This window comes from Bison bison, unplaced genomic scaffold (assembly GCF_000754665.1).
Source record: "Bison bison bison isolate TAMUID 2011002044 unplaced genomic scaffold, Bison_UMD1.0 scf7180017864317, whole genome shotgun sequence".
Taxonomy (NCBI): Eukaryota; Metazoa; Chordata; class Mammalia; order Artiodactyla; family Bovidae; genus Bison; species Bison bison.
In genome coordinates, this window is record NW_011494889.1 from 2,739,205 (window position 1) to 2,752,426 (window position 13,222).

Below are 13,222 nucleotides of genomic sequence, written 5' to 3' on the forward strand. Positions count from 1 at the left end.
ACAGGGCAAAGTTAGTGGGGAACTGCCAGGGGACTGGGCTTCCCGGAGCCCATGGGAGTCAGGGTGGAACTTGGTCCCCCAGGAGCACTCAGGACTGAAAGGATCAGGCAGCTCCCAGGAATCAGGGCAGGGAGCGGGAAGCCAGAGCAGTGTGCAGGGGCAGGGCTGGTGTGTAGAGCACGTGTGACCAGGGGGAACGGGTTTGTCATGGCTGTGTCCCAGGAGAGGCCTCGGGGCCGAGCTATCAACTGGGGCTTCTCCCTCCAGGTGGCCAAGAGCAGGGGACAGTGGGGTGTGAGCTGTCTTCTTCTCTCCGTGGGCATTTTCCTCTCTCTGTGGCCTTCTCCTCATTCAGAGCAAGGCCCCTGGGTGCTAAGAAAGCAGCAGAAACTTCCCCAGTATGGATTACAGATGCTCAGGAAGGGTGGGTGAAGGAGAGGATGGGAGGAAGCCAGAGGGCCCTGTGGGGTTGGAAAGTGGGAGCCCTGCAGAGGAAGCCCCGCCGTGGTAGAAGATAGTGCTCTGTGACCCCCTCCCCACCTCTGTGCCCTCTCACCTCCTGGCCTCCGCAGGCCAGAGGGAAAATGCTGTGTCCAGGCCCTGGGTCACTCAGGCAGAGTCTCCTTATCTTACTGTGTCCCCTTATTTCCCCTGTGTTCCTGCAGAACAGGCTCATGGGGGAAATGATCAGTGCCTGGTTCCCTTGAGGCCTGGCTCTGTCTCCTGGGATTGGATGTGAGGGTCTGATCCTGACTGTGACAAGGGCAAAGCAATACTTGGCCCAGGCATTTGGGAGACGTGCTGGCAGCAAAGAGCACAGAGCCACGCCTGCAGTTCCTGGTGTGCATACAGTTGGCATCTGTCAGATTGATTTTATGGTGACTTCTTCTTTTTTTGCAGTGTTGTATTAGTTTTTGGTGTACAGCAAAGTGATTCAGTTTCAGTTCAGTTCAGTCGCTCAGTCATGTCCGACTCTTTGCAACCCCATGGACTGCAGCACGCCAGGCCTCCCTGTCCATCACCAACTTCCAGAGCTTGCTCAAATTCAAGTCCATTGAATCAGTGATGCCATCCAACCATCTCATCCTCTGTCATCCCCTTCTCCTCCTGCCTTCAGTCTTTCCCAGCATGAGAGTCTTTTCAAATGAGTCAGTTTTTTGCATCAGGTGGCCAAAGTATTGGAGTTTCAGCTTCAGCATCAGTCCTTCCAATGAATATTCGGGGTTGATCTCCTTTAGAATGGACTGGTTGGGTCTCCTTGCAGTCCAAGGGACTCTCAAGAGTCTTCTCCAACACCACAGTTCAAAAGCATCAATTCTTCAGTGCTCAGCTTTCTTTGTAGTCCAACTCTCACATCTCTACATGACTACTGGAAAAACCATAGCTTTGACTAGATGGACTTTTGTCAGCAAAGTAATGTCTCTGCTTTCTAATATGCCGTCTAGGTTGGTCATAGCTTTTCTTCCAAGGAGCAAGCGTCTTTTTATTTCATGGCTGCAGTCACCATCTGCAGTGATTTTGGAGCCCAAGAAGATAAAATCTCTCACTGTTTCCATTGTATCCCCATCTATTTGCATGAATTGATCAGACCGGATGCCATGATCTTAGTTTTCTGAATGTTCAGTTTTAAGCCAGCTTTTTCAGTCTCCTCTTTCACTTTCATCAAGAGGCTCTTTAGTTCCTCTTTACTTTCTGCCATAAGGGTGGTGTCATCTGTGTATCTGAGGTTATTGATATTTCTCCCAGCAATCTTGATTCCAGCTTGTGCTTCATCCAGCCCAGCATTTTGCATGATGTACTCTGCATAGAAGTTAAATACGCAGGGTGACAATATACAGCCTTGACGTACTCCTTTCCAAAGTTGGAACCAGTCTGTTGTTCCATGTCTGGTTCTAACTGTTGCTTTGTGACCTGCATACAGATTTCTCAGGAGGCAGGTCAGGTGGTCTGGTATTCCCATCTCTTGAAGAGTTTTCCAGTTTGTTGTGATCTACACAGTCAAAGGCTTTGGCATAATCAATAAAGCAGAAGTAGATGTTTTTCTGGAATTCTCTTGCTTTTTCTATGATCCAATGGATGTTGGCAATTTGATCTCTGGTTCCTCTGGATTTTCTAAATCCAGCTTGAACATCTGGAAATTCATGGTTCATGTATTGTTGAAGCCTGGCTTGGAGAATTTTGAGCATTACTTTGCTAGTGTTTGAGATGAGTGCAATTGTGCAGTAGTTTGAATATTTTGGGGCATTACTTTTCTTTGGTATTGGAATGAAAAGTGACCTTGAAAACTCACCTTTTCTAGTCCTGTGGCCACTGCTGAGTTTTCCAAATTTGCTGGCATACTGAGTGTAGCACTTTCACAGGATCATCTTTTAGGATTTGAAAAAGCTCAACTGGAATTCCATGTCCTCCACTATCTTTGTTCATAGTGATGCTTCCTAAGGCCCACTTGACTTTGCATTCCAGGATGTCTGGCTCTAGATGAGTGATCATACCATTGTGGTTATCTGGGTCATGAAGATCCTTTTTGTATAGCACAGGGGTACTATATATATATATTTATATATAGATTCATTTTATAAATATATATATGTTTCCCAGGGGGTGCTAGTAGTAAAGAACCTGCCTGCCAAGTCAGGAGATGTGAGAGATGCAGGTTCGATCCGTGGGTCGGAAAGATCCCCTGGAGGAGGGCATGGCAACCCACTCCAGTGTTCTTGCCTGGAGAATCCCATGGACAGAGGAGCCTGGCAGACTACAGTCCATGGAGTCACAAAGAGTTGGACATGACTGAAGTGACTTAGCACAGCACACACAAATTACACAGTGTGTGTTTGTGTAATGTATATATGTAATATATATGTTATATGTATATAAAACACATATACTCTTTTCAGATTATTTTTCCATTGTATGTTATTACAAGGTATCGAATATAGTTTCCTGTGCTATCCAGTCGGTCCTTGTTGTTTATTTTATATATAGTAGTGTATATCTGTTAATCTCAACCTCCTAATTTGTCATCCCCACCCCCCAATTTTATGGTGACTTTAAATTACAATTCTAATTGCATTTTTATTTGGCTAAGTTGCATATGTACCAGAGTCATCTGCTTTCCCCATAAAAATCCTGGATAAACATTGATGCAGAATCCAGGAGGTCAAACAGCTTGACGTGCCAGCATCATCAAATAGGCAACACTCCAGTTGGCCCAACCCAAGTCCGAGCTGTTGGGATGTTCCTCCTTAATTGTGCCATCTGTGGTTGGGATGCCAGCCCTCCACCGGAGGGAGCAGAGGCTGCAGGGAAGCCTTGCCTCTGCGGAGGCTGACTGGCGAGTCTGGGCGGCCCTCCTCGGCCCGTCTGGTCCAGGCCCTTGCCTCCCTGCTGCGGGGGAGCACCCTCTCCAGGAGAGCTTTGCTGTTGTTGTTCAGTCACTAAGTCTGTCCGCCTCTTTGTGACCCCATGGACTGCAGCATGCCAGGAGAGCTTTACCCAGAGCAACTAAAGAGAAAGTGCCTTCCTTTGAGTAAAGGGACTAAGACAGAATAAGGTTTCCTGACAGTGCCTGGATGCTTTTTTATAGTCTTCCAGTTTAGCAAAATCCCAGGTTCCTGAGCTGCCATCCTGTGCCTCTTATCCTGCAGTCTCCTCCTCCTCATGTGAATTATGTGCACGATGGTTCATATGGGGACAATTGGAGAACAGATCCCCATGCTGGACATTATGAGAAGATTGCCTCCGCCCTGCTCATCCCAGAAGGGCATCTCTGTTTTAGGGCCAGTCTGGTGTGGGCTGGGCAATCAAATGAAAGAGACATTATCTTTTCTTCTTCTTCATAGTCACTGGCTCCTGGGGAAGATAAACCTCAGGACAGACACACAGGGAACTGGGTTGTTGTTGAAAACAGGCGAGGACTGGGGCAGGCTGCTAAACAGCTGTGGGTTTTTCTTCCCATTTGGTGAAGCTGGAAGCTTGGTTTAATCAGAGCCAGGGAAGGTCAGAGGAGATCGGATGGAGACTCAAGAAACTAAATTGGGTTCTGGGACATTTCACTTGACACGTTACCTGCCTGAGCGTGGCAAATAGCTCACATGTGACCATTAACAAAGATAATGATCACTTTCATCTCCACAACGACATCTTTCTTTCTTTGATGTTTCTTCCGCCTTGAGAGCACTGTCACAGGACACCCTGAGTCCCTTCTAGCAACTTTGTCGGTAGGTTGCACATGTTGGCATTTACAGATGAGGGAAATAAGTTTTTCTCAGTATCATACCGTCGATCATTATGTAACTGGTAAGAATTTATATAACACGTTGAGATAGTGGGCTAATATTTTTAGCTCAATGTGATCACAGCAGAAAAGCTTATTGTCTGAGTCAACAGGGTTCATTGAAAGATGGGTGGTCTCATAGCTGACACTCCCTTCAAGCTACACGCAGCCCTGGGACCTTCCCCGTGGCTTCTGTGTCTTGGCTCTTAGGGTGTTTGGCCCTAGCCAAGCTTATCCCAGCCCCTCAGAAATCCTGCCCCACTGGGATGCTGGTGGGAGCCAGGAGTGCATCCCACTGCTAGGGATGCTTCGTACCACCTCTCCACCTTCGCCATCTCCTCCTCCCCAGTCTTAGGGAATCCACTCTCTCCCTAGGGAGCTTCATTCCTTTGCTTCAACTCCAAGCATTCCCTCTCTCTTTTCTCTCCCTTTAGGGGTTAGAAGAACTTCTCTTCCTGCCCCCAGGCCCTTCTCCACCACAATGAAATAAGACAGACATCGATACATTATTATAGTATTCTCCCATCATGAGTAAAGGTTATTCAGTTCAGTTCAGTCGCTCAGTCATGTCCGACTCTTTGCAACCCCATGAATCACAGCATGCCAGGCCTCCCTCTCCATCACCAACTCCCGGAGTTCACTCAGACTCACGTCCATCGAGTCAGTGATGCCATCCAGCCTTCTCATCCTCTGTCGTCTCCTTCTCCTCCTGCCCCCAATCCCTCCCAGCATCAGAGTCTTTTCCAATGAGTCAACTGTTTGCATGAAGTGGACAAAGTACTGGCCACAGCTTTAGCATCATTCCTTCCAAAGAAATCTCTGTGGGCTAAAGCAGCTAATGAATGGATACATGAATGAATGAGATGATGCTTAAGTAGAAAGAAAATAAAATTCCTGGGGAAAACAGGTGGTGGATGAAAGTTTAGAGCTGAGCTGAGTGTGGCACATATAGGAAGAAGAGGTAGCTGCTCTGCTGCACAGAGCAGTGTCCAGGGACAGAAACCTGCTAGAAAGTTCTTGCACCAGCCTTGGGAGAATGTGCTGGGGCCCATTCTCCAGTAGGGGAAGTAGACCAGTAGGGGAAATTTAAAAAGGGAAAGCAAATCCAAGTGGCTGTGAAGAAGAAATGGCAAGATTTGGAAACTGTGGGGTGAGAAATGGATAAGACAGAGAAGCCAGAGATGGCTATTGTTAGCAGAAATTGGACGTTTAGGAGATAAAGTTTACAGGTGCTGGGAGGAGATTGAGCTTTCAGCACCAGGTGGTTGCAAACTATCTGGATGGAAGCATCTGCCAGGAACTGGAAATTGAGGACTAGAATCTGGGCAGGGAGTCAGGGTAGGTGATCCTCATCTATCCATCCTCTTAGAGGCCATGGAAGAAGCTGGGGGGGGTGGTGGCGGGGGTGAACCCTTTGAGGTCTTCACTGACAAGTGTCTGAGCTTTGCTAGTGTGCTCCGAGAACTTCACCTGATACTTGACCTCTGCGAGCATCAGGGCAGGGTGGAGTGGCAGGAGGCTGTGCTGTCATTGTACTCTCATGACCAGCCCATATGCTACAGTTTATGATGGCGACACACAAAGGCTGCAGCCCTGGGGGATGAGAAAGCTGGGTCCCAGCAGGGGGGGAATAAAATGAACATTTACCCGGAACTTGGCTCGCATCAGGCCTGGCCTTAATCCACTCAGTGGTGACTAAGTAGCCTTTTAGGTGGGCTTGTGAAGAACCCGCCCAGGTGGTGACTGTCACCTCTTTCTTTTGTCCCATCATTTCCTGTTCCTGGAGGGCTGACTTCTAGCTTCCTCGTGTGGTTAGGTTTTACTCATCCTTTCAAGTTTCCTGGATTCCACCTTGATGACGAAACCTTCCGTGAGCCCCCTGGTTGGAGTGAATTGCAGTCTTTACAGCAATCTCACAATACCTGTATTGAGACCACTTATTTAATATTTATGACTCTGTAAAGCAAGGCGTAATGAGACAGGAATTCAATAGACTGGGGCCTGTGTGAAGCAGTTCCTCTGTTTGTTGTATGAAAGAATGAGATTGGCACCATTCAACAGCTTGTCTTATGAAGGAAACAGTATTTTCCATTGAAGGGGATGACTCAGGATGGTGGGGGGACAGTCAGTGCTCCCCTCAGTGTTCCTGTAGTTGGCCCAGGAGGTTCAGGGACAGTCTTTGTAGAAGAGTGAGATAAGCAGGGTTGGGATGGGGCAGCTAGTCCAAACAGCCCACACGGAAAATAAGCATTGTGCCCACTTGGTGATCATTCAGCCCCTGCCTCAGTGTACCCAGTGCTGGTGAAAGCAAGGGCGGGCTGCTCATCAGGAGGAGTCACCACTTTGCTCTTCCCACTGATTACTCATTCTGTACCAGACAAGACGGGTTAAATGATGCTATGGTAAGAAACAGCTCCCAAATCTCAGTAGCATAGAATGCAGTGCAGTGGTTAAGACTGCAGGTGGATTGGAATTCTGATCAGGGAACTAAGATCCTGCATGCTGCATGACTTGGCCAAACAAACAAACCAAACAACCATAAAAAACAAAACCAAACACCCAACAAAAACACAAACCAAACCAAACCCTCCAAACTGCATTTCTTTCTTGTTCATGCTGGGTGTCCATCCCTGGCTGCCCCAGCACCTCTCTCCTCACTTATGGCTTCAGGATGATGGAGGACCCCCCACCCTAAGTGTGTTTTGCTGTGTCATAGGGGAGAGAAAGAGACCCCGGAGCGCTTTGTCTTGGCTGGTAAATCCTCCAGCCGATTCTGCTCACAGCCCTTCAGCCCCACCCAGTGACATCCCAAGGGCAGACGCAGGAAGTGTGAGGGGCGGGGGCAGGGGGGTGGGAGTGGAGGGGAGCCGGGGTGGGGTTGGGGGGTGGGGGGCAGCAGTAACGCCCACTGTGCAGGTCCGGAGCACGTGGCCTGGCCAAGGTTCAGTGGGTCCAGGAGGAACAGTCCCCGCCACAGAACAGGGACCTCCTGGGGAAGCAGGAGAAAAACACTGCGTGGACATAAAGGGCACCCTTGCTGCCCCACCCGCAAGGGTGCTGCTCAGCGTTGGGCAGAGGCGGCGGGGAGAAGCCACCAAGAGCAGCACGGGTTCGCAGCTCTTATCCCCTGTGCACCCAGGCGGCCTCCATTAAGCAGTTCTCCTCCGTGTGGTGACAGTGACGAATCCTCCCTGCTCAGAAGGTTGCAGCTTCCACTATAAATCAAGCTCCAAAGAGAGAAGCAGTGATGCTGATGAATAGGGGGGCCTGTAATCAGTCGGAGATTTGTCACTGGAGCTGCAGACGGGGATGATCCAGGCCCGTGGTGGCTGTCTCTTAACATGTTAATTACCTCGGCATAAGTGTCTGAAATTGATGATTAAAAAATGAAGAGATGTAAGTAGTAGAGGTCACAGCCACTGCCCCCTGGAGCTGGCAGGCTGAGAACTGGAGGAGGGAGGAGGGGGTTTTCTCTTTAAGCAGGAGGAGGTAAGGAGGAGCCTTGGCTGGGCACAGATGGGGTTGGTAAAGATGGCTGCAAGGTCCTGGGAGGAGAAATGATGGGACATACCCCCTCCTACCAGATGGTCCAGGCTCACAGGGGCTGGCTATGCCCAGTTCCCCCACTGAGGTCACTGCTGGCTCTTGTAAGTTGATTCTAGGATTACTGCCTGAGAATTATAAGATGTGGGTCAATGCAGTTCATTCTTCTCTGGACTTGAGAAGAAAGAAGATGCCACTTACAAAATGCATTTCTTCCACATGTGCCTCTGCATGTATTTATTCCAAATGCGTGTCCCTCACTATATCTGTCATCTGGGGCAGTTGGCTAATCTGACTAAAGTGAGAGACGAAAGAGACCAAGGTCGTGTGCTTTCCCCGAGATGGGACAGTTAGAGGCAGTTTGTTTCCCATCCAGAGGAATTTTGGTTTGTGGCCACAGGCTGCACACCTGATGCCACCCAGCCATGCTCCAGCCATGTGCGCATGGTCAGTTCAACTGATTTTGTCAAATACTTGCTAAGTCTCTACTAAGTGCAAAAAAGCACTGTGCAAATGGAGATGAGAAAAGAATAGAAAATAGAGTTTGGCCAGGACAGTTTATAAACTTGTGGAGTAGATCCTGGAAGAGATCTAGGTGTGTTGAGAGGTGGGAGGAACGTCATGACTCCATCACGGACCTGGAGAATCCCCTGGGTGAGGGTCAGAAAGCATCCTGTGGGGCTGAGACCTTTAGGGAGGAGGGGACAGTGTGGTGGGATGGGCAGAGCTTCCATTAGAAAGTGGTGTTTGAGACAGGTCTTGAAGGATGGTTAGACTATGCTAGCTGGATCAAGGCATTCATCATGGTCTAAACAATGCCCAGAGACTAACCACCCCCCGTCCCGACATAGATGTATACATTCATTAAATACTCATTCATTAAATATTTATTCCTCTATGAGTGAGAAAGATGGTGCATTTATATCTCTGTTTTAGGGTTTCCTTGCTACTTGCTTGGGTACCAGATTTCTCTTTTATAGTCACTTTGATTTCTGTTTCAGCTTTACTTTCTGTTAAGATGTAACCACCCTTAGGAGGGGGTGGTTCACAGTCGTTGAGCTCTTTTTACCATTTATACCAGTGTGGGTAGATTGGGGTTGGGAGGTTTAGTCTTCCTGCTGGTCACCTTCTACCGTCTGATCCTTCTTGATCTGGACCAGACTCTTTTCCCTCTGGAGGCTAAAGTTTCCCTCTTTTATCATTACATGTCGTTCCTTTCAGGTTCTTCTGGATCCATCCACCATCAAGCAAAATGCAGTTTCCCCAAGTCTCCTTTATTTGAACTAAATAGTTGGATACAACTGAAGTGACTTAGGACGCATGCACACATATTAATATTTGCTTTAGGTTTGTGAGTCTCTATATGTGAAACAGGAGCAGGGCAGTTGTTGAATCACTGAAAACCCTATCAGTGTTCTTCCAGTGGGTCCTGCCCGGGGTCAGACATCACAGGGGCTGGATGGCCTCTTCTGCTTCTCCCAGGGGGTCATCCATGGGTGACCCTCTGAAGCAAGTGCCCTGTTCTGGTATGTAGGGTGCTGAAGGTCTCTGTCCATTTAGGGCTAGGTATAAAGCATGGCTCTGGTCACATAAAGAGGAGAACTTACCAGAAATGGCCGGGGGCAGTGACTCTGTGATGCTGTGTGGGGGTAGGGGCTGTGTGTCATCAGCATGTTGGAGGCAGTATCCAGGCAGACATCAGATGCTGTGGAGGCCGGAGTGGGACTTCTCCTCCTTCTCACTCAGGCCTGTGTCTCTGCTTCCTCTTCAGCTGGTGCTGCCAGAATATTCCATCCACAGCCTCTTCTGCATCATGTTCCTGTGTGCTCAGGAGTGGCTCACCCTGGGGCTGAATGTCCCTCTACTCTTCTATCACTTCTGGAGGTAAGTCTGCTTGGGACTGCTCCATCCTTCCCTTTCCTGCTCAGGCAGCCTGCCATGTAGAGATGACATCCCCCACATGGACCAGCCAGCTGTGCCTTCCTCTCACCCCTTCCCAGGTTACCCTTACCCCAAAGCCTTCTCTGCAAGTTGCTCTCAGATAGCAGTCCAGTAAGGGAAGGTTCTTCCTATAGATTCCACTAACCACAGCCTCAACCCTCACAGATCAGCATTAAAGGCTTATATGCAGAGTACATCATGAGAAACGCTGGACTGGAAGAAACACAAGCTGGAATCAAGATTGCCGGGAGAAATATCAATAACCTCAGATATCCAGATGATACCACCCTTATGGCAGAAAGTGAAGAGGAACTCAAAAGCCTCTTGATGAAAGTGAAAGTGGAGAGTGAGAAAGTTGGCTTAAAGCTCACCATTCAGAAAACGAAGATCATGGCATCTAGTCCCATCACTTCATGGGAAATAGATGGGGAAACAGTGGAAACAGTGTCAGACTTTATTTTTTTGGGCTCCCAAATCACTGCAGATGGTGACTGCAGCCATTGGAAGGAAAGTTATGACCAACCTAGATAGCATATTCAAAAGCAGAGACATTACTTTGCCAACAAAGGTCCGTCTAATCAAGGCTATGGTTTTTCCTATGGTCATGTATGGATGTGAGAGTTGGACTGTGAAGAAGGCTGAGCACCGAAGAATTGATGCTTTTGAACTGTGGTGTTGGAGAAGACTCTTGAGAGTCCCTTGCACTGCAAGGAGATCCAACCAGTCCATTCTGAAGGAGATCAGCCCTGGGATTTCTTTGGAAGGAATGATGCTAAAGCTGAAACTCCAGTACTTTGGCCACCTCATGTGAAGAGTTGACTCATTGGAAAAGACTCTGATGCTGGGAGGGATTGGGGGCAGGAGGAGAAGGGGACGACAGAGGATGAGATGGCTGGATGGCATCACTGACTTGATGGACGTGAGTCTCAGTGAACTCCGGGAGTTGGTGATGGACAGGGAGGCCTGGCGTGCTGCAATTCATGGGGTCGCAAAGAATCAGACACGACTGAGCGACTGATCTGATCTGATCTGATAGCATTATTCACAGTAGCCACAAAGTAGACAAAACCAAGGCTTCCCTGGTGGCTCAGCAATCTAGAATCCGCCTGCCAATGCTGGAGACATAAGAAATGTGGGTTTGATCCCTGGGTCAGGAAGATCCCCTGGAGAAAGAAATGGCAACCCACTCGTTTTCTTGCCTGGAAGACCCCATGGACAGAGGAGTCTGGCTGGCTACAGTCCATGGGGTCGCAAAGAGTTAGACACAACTCAGCGACTAAAAAACAACAACAACAAAGACACAACCAAAATGTCCATCAAAAGATGAATGAACAAATGAAATGTGAAATATCCTTACAATGGAGTGTTACTGAGCAATAAAAACCAATAAAGTGCTGATACATGCAACACCATGGACAAAGCCTGAACATATTACAAGTGAAAGAAGTGAAGTGAAAGTCGCTCAGTCATGTCTGACTCTCTGCGACCCCATGGAAATTCTCCAGGCCAGAATACTCTTTTCGACCCCATGCAATTCTCCAGGCCAGAATACTGGAGTGGGTAACCTTTCCCTTCTCCAAGGGATCTTCCCAACCCAGGGATTGAACCCAGGTCTTCCACATTGCAGGTGGATTCTTTACCAGCTGAGCCACAAGGAAAGAAGCCAATCACAAAAAGCCATTTATAAGAAATGTCCAAAATAGGCAGATCTATAGAGATGGAAAGTGGAGTGGTGATTGCCAGGGGCTGGAAGGGAGTGGGAGTGAGGAGTGACTGCTGATGGGTACGCTATTTTCTTTTGAAATTGATGAAAATGTTCTGAAATTAGATACTGGTGATGTTGTACAATGCTGTGAGTATGTTAAAAACCACTGAATTGTATACTTTTAAAAGGTGAATTTTTTGGCATATGAATTATATCTTAATAAAAATAACCCACCTACCAGATGGGCTACATTTTCTGGGACAGTTCTGATTTTAAATGTTCTATTCCCTGCTAAGACCATGCATCAGATCATATGATTTGGGCTTTTTGTAAAAGAGAATCACCATATGGGTATAGAAGGTGGGTTGGGGGTGGGGGAAGCATATACCAAAGTAGTAAAAGATGCAATTGTACAGATAAATGAGCCACACTTTTGATCCCCCACAAACATTTAATCATTGTCATCATACCATACAGTATAACCTGTATTTAGTCACGTCTGGAACATTCACTCCTTCATTTAGCAAACATATGGAAGACACACTATGGGCCAGACATTGTGGGGGATTCCAAGATGAATGTAAAATATAATATTACCTTCAAGGAATATATACCCTAGTGGTGGAGGGAAATATATTCTTACCAGGTGTATGAGGAGCATGGGTAGAATGTAGAGGAATGGAGGGGCAGCACTGGGAAATCTGGAAAAGCACATTCGAGGTTAAGGGACTAGCCTGTGCAAAGGCTCAGAGGTAAGAGAGCTCCTGGTGTTCTGGGGAGCAGCGGTTGTTCAGTGTGGTTGGCTGTGGGGTCCTGAGATGAAAGGGAGCAGAGATGGGGTTGGCAGCTGGGGATCAGGTGTGGAGGGTCTGAAATGACTTGGCAGGAAGTTGGAAACGTTTCTTCTGTAGGGAATGGCTCTCTCTCAGGAGCTTTCCAGGAGGAAAATGACATTGCCGGATCCGATTTTTAGGATGGTGACCCTGACAGCAGCGGGAAGGCTGGGTAGGAGGGTGAAATTTTAAGGACGAAATCTAATTAGGAGGTTCTGGTGAAATTCCAGGTGGAAAGAATGAAGGCTTGTCCCAGGTAATGGAAGTTGGGATGAAGAGAGAAGAGGGGGAGAGGTCTGGAGAGGTAAACTGGACATAATTTGGCCAATAATTGGAAACAGGAGGTGAAGAAGAGGGGGCATGTCAAGGCTGGGTTGCTAGGAGGTGACCAAGAGCAGGATGCAGGTTTAGGGAGGAATGAAGATGATTCAGTTACATACGAAAGTCCTTTTATGTAAAGGTAACCTACTAAAAGCTACCCCACGTCCGAGGTCAGGGGCAGAAGCCGGGAGGACCCCATGCCCAAGGGGAGGCAGCCAAGAGGAGCTACCCCACGTCCGAGGTCAGGGATTGCAGTCGTCTCACACGCTAGTAAAGTAATGCTCAAAATTCTCCAAGCCAGGCTTCAGCAATAAGTGAACCATGAACTTCCAGATGTTCAAGCTGGTTTTAGAAAAGGCAGAGGAACCAGAGACCGAATTGCCAACATCCGCTGGATCATCAAAAAAGCAAGAGAGTTACAGAAAAACATCTATTTCTGCTTTATTGACTATGCCAAAACCTTTGACTGTGTGGATCACAATAAACTGTGGAAAATTCTGATAGAGATGGGAATACCAGACCACCTGACCTGCCTCTTAAGAAATTTGTATGCAGGTCAGGAAGCAACAGTTAGAACTGGACATGGAACAACAGACTGGTTCCAAA

The 13,222-nt window shown here is 47.9% G+C and overlaps 1 protein-coding gene across 1 annotated transcript in view; it reads left to right on the plus strand.

Annotated features, from left to right (window-relative positions):
* The window catches only part of CNIH3 (cornichon family AMPA receptor auxiliary protein 3), a 132,739-nt gene that overhangs the window by 106,358 nt on the left and 13,159 nt on the right, over positions 1-13,222 (plus strand). Inside the window, exon 4 of the mRNA XM_010852852.1 lies at positions 9,588-9,700. Within this exon, the coding sequence (XP_010851154.1) occupies positions 9,588-9,700 (113 nt within the window). The remainder of the gene's footprint in view (positions 1-9,587; positions 9,701-13,222) is intronic.